Source organism: Ochotona curzoniae, unplaced genomic scaffold (genome assembly GCF_017591425.1).
Source record: "Ochotona curzoniae isolate NIBS_2020 unplaced genomic scaffold, NIBS_Ocur_1.0 scaffold_3208, whole genome shotgun sequence".
NCBI lineage: Eukaryota > Metazoa > Chordata > Mammalia > Lagomorpha > Ochotonidae > Ochotona > Ochotona curzoniae.
In genome coordinates this window covers 16348850-16363687 of record NW_024467106.1, presented here as the reverse complement: position 1 = coordinate 16363687, position 14838 = coordinate 16348850, and the positions used below count along the sequence as shown (strand labels likewise).

The following is a 14838-nucleotide window of genomic DNA, read 5'->3' as shown; positions in this document are numbered from 1 at the left end:
AGGAACAGGAACTCCTGGCACAGGGGTGTGATGGTGACTGACAGGGCCAGGCGCAGCAGGCATCACCAGAAGAGATGGTCCAAGCCAGGACCTTGGGCAGAGAGCCCAGGAGACCCAGGGAAGGCCTGAGGTTCCAAAGCCAGGTCCCTACTCCACTGTCCCCACTGCCCCAAAGGACACTCACCTCCACATGGAGCCCACAGGTGTGGCTCAAGGGCTTCTGGGGTAGGCGCTCAGAGATGCTGCCCTGCAAGCTGGTCATGCTGCTCTGGTGGGATGCAGCAGACTTGGCACCCAGGGTGGGGACCGCCATGCCAGGACCTCGAGTTGTAGCTCCAGACGTGCCTAGACCCGGCATGTGCCTGTCTCTGGAGGTGGGCAAGCCTTGGGGCGTCAGGGACCCCATCTGCTCCATGGCGTCTCTGGCGGGGAAGGAGAGAGTGCCTGGTTCCAAGCCAAGCCATGCAACTGGGGGCCCAGAGCTCAGCTTGGCACAGCAGTCGGGCAGTTCAGGACCCAAGTCAGATACTCCCTGGCTACCTCTCTTGGCTCTGCCACCTTGCAGTTGTGTGGCCTGGAGTAAGGCACTTTCCTCCCTCAACCTCACTTTTCCTAACTGTAAAATAGGGCTGCTCACCTAAGCTGCCCATTGCTCCGCTGCAGAAATCCAAGGAAAGAAATGAGTTTAGGCAGTCCCGCCCACACCCGACAGGCTCCCCTTTCAGCCATGCCCACAAACTTCCAGTCACAGTTGCAAATGGAAGGCCAGACTTTTGTGCCAAAATGGAAACTAATTTTCAAAGGGAACAGAAGAATCATGAAAATGATATTACATTCTAAATACATCCATCCTGTGGTTGCCTGCAGCAGGCTCTGGCCCTAGGCCTACTCCAGTGTTCCACCTTTTCTCTCTCCCTTCTGATAGGACCACCCAGGGAGGCACTGAAGATGTGACCTGCTCCTTGCTTACACCAGCAGGCCAGAGCCAAGGACAGCTGTGGTGTTCAACACCATCACTACCCCTAAAAAATCTCATCCTGCCCTCCCGGGGCCAGCTGTGGTGCTCCGGCGGGCATCTGCCTCACCAGGCCAGGAGCTGCACACCTCACCTGCCAAAGGCAGGCCTGCTGGCTCGGACAACAAACGCCCTTGTAGCAAGAGTGAATGGAAGGCCCGTGGGGAACTTACTCGAGGGGCACCCCATGACCTCTCTCAGCCTGTGCCAGCTGCTGTTTCGGGGGCATCCTGCTGGTTTTTGCGGTCCCTGCAACTGGAGCTGGCCCATCCACTTCCAGAGCGTGACTGTCCTCTTTCTCTTCTTCCTCCTCTGCCTCCTCCTCCTCCATTCTCATGGCTTCTGGAAGGGACTTCACACTGTGGTACCTGCAGGAAGACATACAGAAGTGCTTGACTTCTGCTGGGCAGGGGCTGCTGGTATCCCAAGGAACCATTGGCTGGGCAGGGACTCACCGGTCTAGAAGGCCATGGAAACCTTGTTCCATCTGCAGCTCCTTGTGCCGGAGCGGAGCTGGGAGTTCTCTGGGCCTGTTTCCCATCTCACCGTTGCTGGAAGTCACCTCCGCGTTCATGTGCAATGGGCCAGGGCTAGGGGCAGCAGGCTGGGGGCAGAGAAACAGAGATTCAGCAGGTTCTTCACCACCACCCTGATGCACCTGCCTCATGCCAGGCCCTGCTGGGTGTGCTGAGGCATTACACCCGCAAACACCCACTTCTTCCACAGGTGTGCAAAGGGATCTTCAGTCCTGGCTGAGCACCGAGAACCAAGCGCTTCCAATGAACCAGGCACTGTCCAGAAACCTCTTCTTGATCCCTGCAGCATGCCTGGGTCACACAACGCACTTGACAGACATGAAACAGGCTCAGGTGGTGTGCCCGCAGCCACATGGAGCTGAGATTCGCACACAGATCATGTGCGGTAAGCACCCCCCTGCCTCCTTGCCATGCCGGCATGGCTACCCAGCCACACAGCCCCTTCACTGCAGTGGCCGATGGCACACTTAGGTTTCCCCCAGCGAGTGCAGGAGATGCTGCACAGGAGGGTTTGTCTATCCTCTGGACAGCGCACAGTGTGAGGGAATTTTCCCCTAATCCCAAGCCAGCAAGCCCTCCACGGCAGGGACATCGCAGCAGCACCCGCACTACCTAACAGACAAGTCCTCCAGGGCCGCCAGCAGAGGGCTCGGGAACTGGGGACCCCACCACTGTCACCTGCGTGGCCTTTCTACGCTGACAGTTTGCAAAAAGGAGATGGTGATGACCGTCTCTCAAGGGGTCACGACGAACTGGAAGGACTTCCACAAAGCCTCTCCCCTGGGGGTCCCCAGCCCCCATCTTCATGGCCATCCTTCATCCTCCAAGCACTACAAGCTTGAAGCCAGAGGCCATTCCTAGTGCTCTCATCTCTCATGATCACCCCAAGACCAGTCCAGTGTGCCTCTGCATCTCTCCCAAGCCCATGCCTGGGTTCCCCTGTACCCTGCCTGCCCCTTCCCTGGCTCCGACCATTCTACCCACAAACCAGCCTCCCTTCCCCTAGTAAGAAGTCCAAGAGAGTTAGAGAACACACTCCTATTGTGTCCCCCACCCCATTGCCTGTCTCCAGTCATTTCCCTCACTGGCCACAGGGCCTTTGCATAGCTGCCTTCCCTGCCAGGATACTTTTCTTGTGTTCTGAGCACTCACCCAAGCACTCCTTTGACACACGTCTTCTACTGTCACAATTTCCTTTCAAAGCACAATCCAACGACCATTGAGTAACTACATGATTAGTTCAATGGCACAGAAAACTCCAGGAGCGGGGCACCCCCTAATCCAATCACACATCAGAGGTTCCAGTCTGTGGTGAGTACTTTGTAAATATGCAAATTAGCAATGATATGAACAAAAGCAGGGAGGACCAGCCTAACACAGCTACACACGGGGCTACCTCAGGGGAGGCACTCTGGCTGTCTGGTGTGAGCAGACGCATGGGCTGGCGGGACACGGGCGAGGCTGGGGTGCTGTCCAGAGCTGCCTCGCACACAGGTGGCTTGGGATCTTGCTGGGTCTGATCCATGAGCTCCTTCAGCTCTTCCAGACGGGTTCCCAGATGGTAGATCTCTGTCTCCAGATCCCTGGAATGGGGCAAAGTGAGTGCCAGGAAACTAGGGTGGCAGCGTCATCCCACAGATCTGGGAGGCCAGGTGTCCTGGCAGACCCAGGGGATGCCCCAGCATTTGCAGAACAGTGAGAACTCCAGATAAATGAGATGGAAGGAGACGGTACATCATGAATCAGGGATCCTTAGCTGGGCATCTCCTTGGCCACCCATGGGTCGTGGGACCCTGAGGAAATCTTGCCCCCACCCCTGATTTCTGTCTGCTTCTCTTGTGTTTGAATTATGAGGACCAAATGACCTTGGCAGGTGACTGGGGGAACCCAGGGTCCTGCCCCATCTGCATTCTCTCCCCAGCACATACCTGCCTGAATCAAATTTCCCAGGTGTGCTCTTAGAGCCAGTGAGCTGTTGGTCCAGGTGTTGCGTCCTGTTGGCCTTCAAGTACTCCTCCTCTAGGGCCCTGTGGGCCGCCTGGAGCTGCCGGAATCCCTAAAAATAGACCAAGCCCCAAAGGTGTTGAGTGCCCAGGCCCCACTGCAGGCTCTGTTCTCCCAGACACGGCAGGTGAGATGGTGTGTGCGGGATCCCTGAGTCACAAGGAGCCAGAGGCTGGGGTTGAAAATCTCTGGAAGCTGCCTGCCCTATGGCAGCTCTCTGCCATCAGACTGGCATGGCAAAGACACCCCTGAGGGCTTGGGCACCAGCTGCTCTGGGTGGACTGACAAACAGGGCAACGAACCACAACAGCTGCAGCATCAATCACAATATCATTGTGTTCCCAGACAGACCTCAGCCTTAGGAGAGATTGGGTCCTTCTTTTGGATGTGTAAAATGAGCCCCTCTCTTCCCAAATCCTTGTAAGCTACCAGGACAGATGGTGCCACCCATTTCCCAGTGTCAGTAATGCCAACCTTCCCTGGGCACTGAGGCAGTGGGCTGAGGCCCTTTGACTGGCTCCATGTCACCTTCAACATAATCCCGGGGAGGGGGCATTTCCTTCCAGCAGTGACAAAGGACAAAGCTGAGATCCAGAGAGTACAGAAGCTGATGAAGATCTCATGCTGGATGAGCAGGTTGCAGAGCCCAGGGCACACATTCTCATAGTTACACTAGGACTCCCAGATCACGTGTGGCTGAAACCTCAGAAAGTGGGTTCAAGATGCCGAGCTGATGACCAGGCTTGAACTTCTCAACTTCTACATGGCAGGTGGAAACCAAGACAACCCACCCCACTCATGTCTGATCTTCCAACAGGAAGGGAAGAAAATAAATGGCTTTGCATCATTTGCAGTGACATGGAGGGCACTGGAGGAGGTGAAGTGGAATATACCGGACTCAGAAAGACCAGCACCACAGGTTCTCACCCGGATGTGTGAGATAAGAAGGCTGATGGCAGAGCAATCGAACGTAGAAGGCAAGGACAGAGGGTTGGATTGCAGACAGCAAAAACAAAGCAAGAAAGGAGGACTAGGCCTGGTGTGCTTTTGCACAGCAGGGTGACTACAGCTTGCAGCAGCTATTCTGTATTTCAGAGTGAACTACAAGAGAAGAGTCTGAGGTTCCTGACGCAAAGAGACAGGCAGTGTTGCAGCATATGGACAGGCTGATCCATAATGTAGTCATGACGCATGGCACACATGGATGGAATCATCGCATCGCACTGGACACCGTGGACACATAACAATGGTGTCAAGTAAAAGGAATGGGGATGAGGTTACCTTGCCACATCAACAGGACGCTCTTGCCCAGGGGTTTCTGCTGGGGCTATCCAGAGAAAGTGGCCCACGGGGTGGGCAGGGAGAAGCCCAGGGGTGGGAGTGGTCAGACACCTGTGGCTCCCTGGGGCCTGCAATGCCTGGTGGACCCCTGAGGCTGCCCTCAGGTGCGCTAACCATCCCTTCCTCTGACCCCTCCCCCTGCATTCCTCCAGCTCTAAGATCTTCACCTGCTCCTCAGGGAGATGCTGGCTGGTACAGCAGGCATCTAAATTGAGTGTCTGAGTAGATACTGAAAACTCCTAAGTCCCAAGTGTGCTTACATGGAGTCCCTCTTCCTCTACCAAGCCCAGCTTCCAAACTGCTGGCAACTACTCCTACAATGCAGAAAGGAGACAAGGATCTTTGCTGGTTGGTGCAAGGCAGCCTGACCAATGGGACTCAGTGCATGGCAGTGATCATGACCCTGGACTTGGACATCAGACCTGCCATCTGCACTGTAGTTCTATACTGGTTAGAAGAGGGTGATGACTGGAGCTGGTGCTGCGGCATAGTAGGAAAAGCTGCAGTAACCCATAGGTGCTGGTTAATGTCACAGCTGCTCCACTTTTGATCCAGCCTCCTGCTAATGGGGAAAGTAGTAGAGGGCAAACCCGTAGTGCCAGGCCTCCTGCCACCCACATGGGAGACCCAGATGAAGCTCCTGGCTCAGCCATGGCCATTGCGGCCAGCAGATGGACAATTTCTCTCTCTGTGTAACTGACTTTCCAATAGGTGAATCAATCTTTAAAAGAGAGAGATGGCAGGAACTCCCTCTCCAGGTTTCAGGACAACCCGGCAGGAGCTGATGACATTGCCTGAGGTGCAGCATGGCCTAATCCATGGTAATTGTTGTGCTGTCAGGATGGTTCTCCCGGGAGCACCAACCAGGAGCCACCTGCTCTGAAAGGAAATGCTGGCTAGGATTCTCTCCTTTGTGTCTTGGAGCAAAAGCAGCTCCAGACACAGGTAGAGGGGACAGGGCGTGTCCAGGGGCTCTGCGGGCATCTCCTGAATTGGACAGTACCTTGAGTTGGTTCCGGGGTGTGAGCTGGCCTGCCTCCATCAGTTCTTCAAAGGAGTCCATCTGGACATTGGGAGAGAAAGGAAACAAGCTTCATTAATACAGATCCTAGAAGATAAATCTTGCCCGGCTCTCACTCTCAGCGACATTTCTGCCCTGGCACATACAGCTGGGTCTGGCCCCAAAAGAGAGGCTTTCTACCAAGCATGGAGAAGGCGATGAAGGGTAGTCTACTGTTGGCCTCTGCAAGGGCAGCCTTGGGGAAACTCCAAGTGGGATCTACAGGTGTTCATGGACCACAAAGCGTGCGCGCGCGCGCACACACACACACACACACACACACACACACACACACACACACACACACACACACACACACACACAAATGTATGAAGGTCTGCAGGCCAGGAGACAGGCTGCACTGTGGCTGGGGTGGGAGTGGGAGGCAAGGGGTATATAGAAAAGTACAAGGAAGGCACAGGTGGGTGTTCTGATGCATAAGTGCCTCTCAGACCTGTTTTCCAGGGTCAAAGCCAGGTTCAGGGGTACCTGTATGATTTGCTATCAAATATATAGGGAATCACAAAGGAAAGGCCCACATAGCTTTTCCTGTCCAATTGTCCCTTTGTACTCAACTGTGCTATCCTAATATGGACAGAAACCTTGAAAACCTCATGATAAAGACATCAAAGAGGAAAATAAAAACACTGAATGAATTTACTTTTATGACATTCCTAGAACAAAGATATCCATAAAGATAAGAAATAGGTGGACAGCTGCTAGGAGCTGGGGGACTTGGTCATGAACCGTACAGGATGGTGAAAATGTTGCAAAACTGGTTATGGGAAGGGCCAGTGTTGGGGCACAGCAAGCTAAGCTGCAGCCAGCGATGCCACACCAGCATCCCTGGTCCAAGCGCTGCTGGGTCCTGGCTGCTCCACTTCTGATCCAGCTTCCTGCTAAAGCACCTAGAAAGCAATGGGTGATGGCCCAAGTGCTTGGGCCCCCATTACCTACGAGGGAGACCTGGAAGGAGTTCCGGGACCCTGGCTTCGGCCCAGACCAGTCCTGCTGGTTGAGGCCATTTGAGGAGTGAAGCGGTGCATGGGGAATCTCTCTTTCTCTCGGACTTTCAAATACACAAATGAATCTTTTTATTAACACCTGAAGACGATGATGGCTGCATGACTAAAAACCACCAAGTCACATGCTTTCAACGAATGGACTGCCTGGTATGTAAATTACAGCTCAATGGAGTTGATAACAGACAAGAAAAAAAGAAATGTGGTGCTCTCTGAAGGAGTTTGTATTTTGGGTCTGGTGCTATATGTAACATTTGCATTTCCTCTTTTGCATCAGCAACTAGGAAGCTCCGAGCCCAGTGTGTGACTCTGACAGTGTTCAGGGTCTGGAGAACACTTTGTGGGTTCCCATCACACGCAGTTTATTTTTCGTCCCTTCACTTCCCCTTGCCCTAGCTTCTTCACTTCCACCTTCAGCAAGCAGGGAAACACACATTTTCACAGCTGCTTGGGCACACGTCTAGAACAAGGATGTGTCTGGCTATAGAAAGGGGGGTGCCAACTCACAGTGACATGGAACTGTGTGTTGACACTGCCGAGGTCCTGTGAGAGGTACTGGTGAGCTGATTCCCATAATACAATGAGCTCAGAAAGTGCGGCAACTTATCCTAAAGAGGAAAAGCAGAGTAGACGTGCCAGGATCCTAACAGGCTCAATCTTTGGGGCCCAACAGCAGACACTTTGAAGCACAAGACAAGGACTGCTGAAGAGATACACTGCCCTACACAGAGCTAACCTAGCACTGGGGCTGCGTGGCTGGAAAATCCCGAGGGCAAGGGTCCCATTCTCCACGTGGCCAAGTCAGCCTGGTGTGAGACACAGCATGCGTGGGCAGGTCTCGCAGCGACGCCACTCTCTCCAGGTGAGTTAGGGTTTGCTGGGGCACACCTGCAATGCCACCCACCTGGGCCAGAACATGATGGGCCTGAGAAGCCAGCACCTTGGTCCACTCCGCTGAGGGTTGGTCCTGAGTGGTGGCCTGGTCTTCTGGAAGCCAGCTTGGGATGGGCATGCTGGGGGGCGACGGGTCACTCAGGTCTCCTCGAGCCGTTGGCCACCCTGGAATACACAAATGCTGAACATGCAGGCCAGGGACAGTCTTTCTGAAGGCTGAATGCCATGGTCAAGGTTCAGACCACCACGGCTGTTCCTAACCACAGCTCGGCTGTCTTGCACACATCAGCCTGAGCAGGTGTAGGCGAGGAACTGGGTCCACGTGTGCCCTGATTGGCACAGCCGGAAGGAGTAGAGCCCTGCTGGATCCCAGTCAATGGGGTGGGCTCTAACTCAGGAGGGTATGGGTTCAAGTCTGCAGACCTCGCCATCACACCTCTGGAACCTTCAGTGTGTGCCCTCGGGTTTCAGAGCCCTGGTCTTTCTGAGAGCTTGGGTTGCAACGGTATCCATCCCACCAAGTTAGGGCTTAGTGCAGGACCGCCCCAAGGCCAAGGGTCTTTGCCAAGTAACTCTTCCTGGGCCTCAAGTGAATGGAGAAGGGCCTGGCCTAGCTCCTTCCCCTGGTTCTCTCCAGGATGAACCAGGAGCCCCCAGTATAGAAGTCCAGGCACAGGGGGCCCTCGAGCCATGTCACCCTGCCCCAACTCACCTGATACGCTGTTGGCCTGGCAGTCCTTGGCAGGGCCTGGCCACCACTGTGCTGAGCGGGGCTGTGGGATGGTGAAGGACAAGACCTGGGTGCCCTGCGGCACCATCCCCTCATGGTGGCTGCTGTGGCTGGGCTGCGGCAGGTCCCAGTACAGGTTCACCTGCACAAGAAGTAAAGTAGGCAGAGCTGCATCAGTGGTAGGGCACCCCTCCATCGCCCCCTGGCAAAGGCTGCAGTGTCTCCTGCACTCTGGAGCTCCTCCTTGGTGCAGACCCCTCTCCCTGGAGCCCGCAGGTGGGGGCTAAATGCTGGGGGAAGGGCCGTCAGCCCTTTCTGGCTGCTGTTTACGGCAAACCTGAACAGGAGTGGGGCAGGGACCATCAGCCGCATTTTCTAGAAGATGACACTGACAGAATCTCCAGCCGGTAAGTCCTGCAATTAGGAATCGAACATTGCTCTACTCAGCCTGAAATCCTACGGTTTTCCTGTGACTTCTAATAATAATGGTCATAGGGATGGGTGTTGTGGCAGAGTGGGTCAAGCTGCCACCTGCAGCACTAGCATCCCGTTTGGGCACTGGTTCTTGCTGCTCCATTTCTGATTCAGCTCCCCATTAATGCACCTGGGAAAGAAAATACCCCAAATGCTTGAGACCTTGTACCCCCATAGGAGAACTAGAAGAAGATTCTGGAAACTAGCTTCAGCCTGGTTCAGCCCCAGCAGTGTGTTTTCTGGGGAGTGAATTAGCAGATGGAAGACCTCTCTCTATATAATTCTGCCTTTCAAGATAAAATATTTTAAAATGTTATAACAATTACTATATTACTATAATATATTACTATATTATATGGCACTCAATAAATTTTCTTAATAAAAATTTGAACACTTGTAATGTTTTTAAAAGATTTGCTTTCTTTTTTTTTTATTGGAAAGGCAGATATACAAAGAGGAAGAGAGTCAGAAAGGAAGAACTTCCATCCACTGATTCACTCCCCAAATGGCCACAATGGCCAGAGCTACGCTGATCCGAAGCCAGGAGCCCAGAGCCTCTTCCAGGTCTCCTGTGCAGGTGCCCGATCTCGAGACTTTGGGCCGTCCTTGACTGCTTTCTCAGGCCACAAGCAAGGAGCTGGATGGGAAGCAGGGCTGCCAGGATTAGAACCAGCACCCATACGGGATCCTGGTGCTTTTAAGGTGATGACGTTAGCTACTAGGCTAGTATTGATGACAACAGCAAGTAATGGATGAATGAGCCACCGAGTAAACAAACAAATCCCTCCCTGGCGGCAGATCGCCATCATTTGGGAATTGCTTTTTAAAATCTATTAATTATTTGATAGGCAGAATTACAGAGAGACAGAGGGAGAGCTTCCATCTGTTGGTCACTCCCTAAATGACTATAAGAATTGGGTTGGGGCCAAAGCCAGAAACCTGGAATACCACCCAGGTCTTCAAGGTGGGTTTCAGGGACCCACACAACTAGGACTCCCACTGGTGTTCCTCGGGGATGCTGGTGTTGGGGTCGTGGCTTAACCCACTGTGTCACATGCCGGTCCTTTGGGGATGACTTTAACCTATCAAACAGCCTGAGATGGAAAGGAGAAGTCTGGAGTGAAGCAAATGACCAGGGAAGACCGTTTGAAGCTCTGCGGGGGAGGGAAGTCGTGCACCCCACACTGGCTTGGAACTGAACTTAGAGGGCACAGGTCAGCGACTGTGAATGAGGGTCAGCAGGCACAGTTGAACCAGTGGGCTGACGTGCCACCTGTAGCTGTCTTCACATTGCAGAGCACAGGTGAGAGAATGTCATCAGAGGATGTTTGACCCACACAGCTGGAAGCACTCACAACCTGGCACAGTTTGCCAAGCCTGGCTCAGCATTCAGGTTTGGCCATGGCATATCTTTCAGTGCTAGAGCACTGACTGATTTATTTCTAGCTATCAGCTGGTGTACTTCCCAAATGCATGGGCTAGGTCCGGCCAAAGTCAAGAGCTGGGAGCCCAATCCAGGTCTTCATGGGTGTGTGGCAGGAACCCAGCTCCTGAAGCTGCAACTGCTGTCAGGGATGGGCAGTACAGGGTGAGCCTGCAGAGGCAGCTCCCTGGCATCCAGCCAAGCAGCACCTCCTGGTTAAGCTGTTCTCGGAGTCCCATCTGTGGCAGAAAAACCCCACTCCTGCATGGCTGCCTCCCCCTCTCGTGCCCAGCTTGGCTAGAGAACAAAGCTGGATTTTAATAATCCCGTAGCCATCTGTTCCTCTCTGGGAGTCGCCTCCAGCATCCTCTCCAAGGGTGACCTGAATCCTGGGCAGCCTATAGAGGGTTTCCCTATTCTCCCTGGGCCCCGCTTGGGGAGCGCCAGCAAACCCACAGCTCCCAGTCCGGCATGGACCAGGGAGCGCCTCGGTTGGATGGACCACAGAGGGCTCATAGCAGAGGCTCAAAGCCCGCAGATATCCAAGAAGGGAAATGGTGTGTTGCCTGGGCCTGGCCATCCCAGGCCTGTCTCCTGGACACAGCCAGGAAGCTGGGGTGTGTCTTTGAAGGCAGGGGCGTCTCCAGGGGCGCTCCCAGAGGCATAAACGGGAAGGGTGAACCAGGAGTGTGGGGAACATGGGGTTAAATGGATGAGTAGGTTCTCTGTGCAGATGGCTCTCTCACAGCCTTTAGAATACTAATGGCCCTGATGAATGGGGTGGAGGCGCTAGCTTGGGGGAGCGGGAGTCCTTTCCCCAGCTCCTTTGAACACCGGAACTCCCACCCCCTTCCTCTTGGGGGCATCTGGATCAGCCAGCAGTCATCAGAACACACTTTGGGAATGATGCCTTTGATCTTTGTCCCTCTAGTTCTTTGTGGGGGTAATTTTGGGGGGTAATCTCAGCCCTTCTGCAGTCTGGGTGGCAGGGGGAACACAGGGGCTCAATGGAAGTAGCTTTGGGCGACAACCATGGTGTGATCATCATGAGTGCTGGCCAGAGGCCAGGTGGAGAACAGAGTCCACCAGAGAGGCCCCACTGATCAGATGCTGCTGTCCCCTGCCTCGCAGCTACCCAGCGGGGTGCCCTGGGCCTGTCCCAACCCTCAGGCTACAGATCCAGGCCTTGGCACTGACTGGCTGTTCACTGAGTTATCTGGTCCTGTCTTGCCACACAGGCACTGTGGTACAGAGAGTAGGGCTGGAGACTGACTATGGCTGAGGTCAAAGCCCAGCCCTGGCACTGAGTAGTCTTTGTCCCCTGCTGGAAATCCCCCAGGAGAGCAGGCTGGAAGCTGTTCTTGGGTCTCCAGGGCAGTCGTGGGCCTGTCCCATCCCTGTGCTGGGCTGTGGAGCTGCCAGGCAGATGGCCCCTGACACCAGCCATGCCATGTTGAGTAAACCACTCTACCTGGTTGGGCCTCAGGGGAAAGATCAGATGAGACCCTGAGCCAACGGCCTGCTTGGCACTTCTTTGTGGCTTAGGAACGTTCATTTCCTTCCTGGGGATCTTTACTTGTTGCTATCTTCCCATCATTGACTCTGAGCACAGCCAAGGGGCTTGGCAGGTGCTGGCGACGGGCAGGACCATCTATGTGACCAGGGCTGTGAGCTAGATGCCATCTTGGGGCCCCCTACACCTTAGTGCACAGAGCCCAGGGCAGAGGACACAACTACAGACCCCTGGGCCCTAGTGGGCATATTTTCAACAGTCACATTCCCTAACTCTTAGAGATACGCACCGTGTACCAAGTGAGAGGGCTCCGTGTACACTGGCTGTCCCACTTCAATAAGTGCAGTGAGGAGGGGGTGATGGTCTCCACCTCCCCCATGGGCCACCTGTGACCTGAGGCAGCCTCCGGCCCAACTGGGGACCCAAGTTCTCAGACTGTATAATGGGGGAAGGGGAATGTGCCTTCTTGGTCCTTCCGGGAGTCTGCAACCCTGAGCAGGTGGTTTTTCTGCAGAGGATATGCCCACGCCCACTCCCATGTCCTCCCTGGTACCCTGCTGCACTGAGAGCAGGAAGGAGCCTTAAGTCTTAATTCTGTCTCCAGGAGGAAGGTATGAATAACTCGCTTTTACAGATACGTTCAACAAGGCTGGTCGGAGTAGCTGGGAACCAACTCCAGGCCCTCTTCTGCTTTTTTACTGCGACTGCTTTCACCTACATGGTATGGAACTCCCTCTCAATACTGAGGGTGATGTGGAAGGGCTACAGGTCCTAGTGCATGACTGGGCCACACCTGTGGAGGAAGATGGGGTATGCCAGGGACTGGGGGCTGAGCCTGGTGAGCCGGGCTTCTCTATACAAGGCTGCCACCTGTCACCCCTCCTCCATAGCCACCTGCAGGAGCCATCACAGGAAAGCAGGAAGCCACAAGCTGCTGCAACAGGTCCCACTTCCTGCCTCACCCAGAGCAGAAGGCCCCAAGTGCAAATTCACAGCCTCCTCCAAAGCTGGGTGGGGGTTGGGCAGCATGGCAGCAGGCTTCCCGGGGCCTGTATTTCCCTCTGCTCTTTCCCCACTACACACCTGGGTCAGGGGTCAGGGGTCAGGGGAGAGGATGTGGGTGAGATAGGGGGAAGGAGAAAGGCCGAGACATGATCCAAGAAGAATTAGGCTAGAAATTACCAGCTACTGCCTTGAGGCTCAGAGAGCCCAGGAAACCGGCTTAAGGTCACAGAGCAGCTAGACATGGAATCAGGAGTTAAGCACAGGTGGGCTACTATGTGGCTTCCGGGCACACCTTGGACACCAGCGGTCAAGGCTATCAAAGTTCACCAGTGGTGACCCTGGAGAGGTCAAGGCCAAGGGGTAGGACAAAGCCTTTGGGGCTCCACTATCTCCAGGGTTTCAGGGAGTTCAGGAGGCGTCACCTCCTGGGGACCAGGTCCCTGAGCCCTTCCCTTCCCGCACCCTGGTACCTTGGCGCCGAGACGCAGCTGGTCGATGGTGTTCTCGGCCTCGGCGTACTTGGTGAGCAGCTTGTGGTAATCCTCCTGTAGGGAAGAGAGCCCCACTGTCAGCACCCAGGGCCGAGGCACCCCGCTGTGCAAGCCTAGCCCTGTCCATGAGGCTCCTGGGTGCATCTGAGCAGGAGTGCCAGGGAGGGCACCAAGCAGGCAGCTGCAGATCCCATGCACTATCATCCTCCAGGTGTAAACCCTGCACACTCCAGGCCTCGGAGGACTCGCCATTGTCTCCAGAACTGAGCCTGGCTTAGGCTCAGGCTGAGTTGCCAAGGACTACTGCGACTCCCTTCCTTTTCCAGGTCCCCCATCTCCCTGCCTAGTCTGTGGGTTGAGGTCACCTTCACCTCCCCATATATACTCAGCATGTCTTCCTTAAGGACAGGCCAAGTCATCTGAGACAGCAGATGGTGACTCCAGTGTCACAGTCCCTGCTGCTCAGAGGCACTCACCTTTGACAAACCCAAGTGCTTCATTTAAAGGATCATTGCAGACAGAGATGTCCCTTTAAAAGGAGCATGATCACGGTTCTAAAAATGAGTCATTCACAGGGTAGGATTGAGCTTCTCGCTAGTCTCCTATATGCAGGAGATCTTGGTCATTCCTAGTTGACAAGGGACATTTTTTATTTCTTAGATGAGCTCCAGCAATGAATGCAGGTGGAGCGGCCATGTTGTAACAGCAGCACTTAGTCACCCCAAATGAAGGGCTGGCTCAAGGCCATGACCAGCAAGGGCCCTGAGCATCTCAAACCAGAAGCCAACCAGCAGGCATCCTGAGGCTCTGAGTGCAGCAGGTGGCTGTCGGTGGTGTGCACTGGCTTTAACTTCCCTAGGCCACAGAAGGTCACAATCCGCAGCAGAACAAGTCACCCAAACAGATGTATGCAGCCTGGAAGAGCTGCTCACTCCAATCCTGCCAGGGACAGGAGGCAGTGAGAGCAAGTGGACACAGGCAGAGATGCCACGGGCAGTGACAGCACATCCCAGGAGCTGAGCAGTGGGCAGAGCAGGGCAGGCCTCTTTGATGAGGAACTGTGAGAGAAGGGAAAGGGAGGAAGATCTCTAGCTGGACAGGGATCCCTAGCTTGAAAACAACTGGCAAAGCCAGGGCAGAAGGGGGAGGAGCGACAGGAACAGCACATAACCTTGGTGTACTCCATGGGACCCACTGGGATCTGGATTTAGAAGTCACCCGTGAGACACAGGGAGAAACCTGGGTGACTGATCTAGCATCTGGGATACAAAGGGAGTGATGTCAGCTTTTAGACTCTGTAAAAGGTTATGATGTCTAGACTTTGATGCTC

General features: G+C 54.5%; 1 protein-coding gene across 5 annotated transcripts in view; it reads right to left on the bottom strand.

Moving 5' to 3' along the window:
• The window catches only part of AKNA (AT-hook transcription factor), a 51380-nt gene that overhangs the window by 17550 nt on the left and 18992 nt on the right, over nucleotides 1-14838 (bottom strand). For all 5 annotated transcript variants that reach the window (XM_040963311.1, XM_040963312.1, XM_040963313.1 and 2 more), the window contains exons 4-12: nucleotides 13488-13562; nucleotides 8585-8744; nucleotides 7883-8037; nucleotides 5900-5959; nucleotides 3480-3607; nucleotides 2948-3134; nucleotides 1471-1619; nucleotides 1189-1383; nucleotides 185-422 (exon numbers count right to left, since the gene is read on the bottom strand). In XM_040963311.1, coding sequence (XP_040819245.1) covers nucleotides 185-422; nucleotides 1189-1383; nucleotides 1471-1619; nucleotides 2948-3134; nucleotides 3480-3607; nucleotides 5900-5959; nucleotides 7883-8037; nucleotides 8585-8744; nucleotides 13488-13562 — 1347 coding nt within the window. The remainder of the gene's footprint in view (nucleotides 1-184; nucleotides 423-1188; nucleotides 1384-1470; nucleotides 1620-2947; nucleotides 3135-3479; nucleotides 3608-5899; nucleotides 5960-7882; nucleotides 8038-8584; nucleotides 8745-13487; nucleotides 13563-14838) is intronic.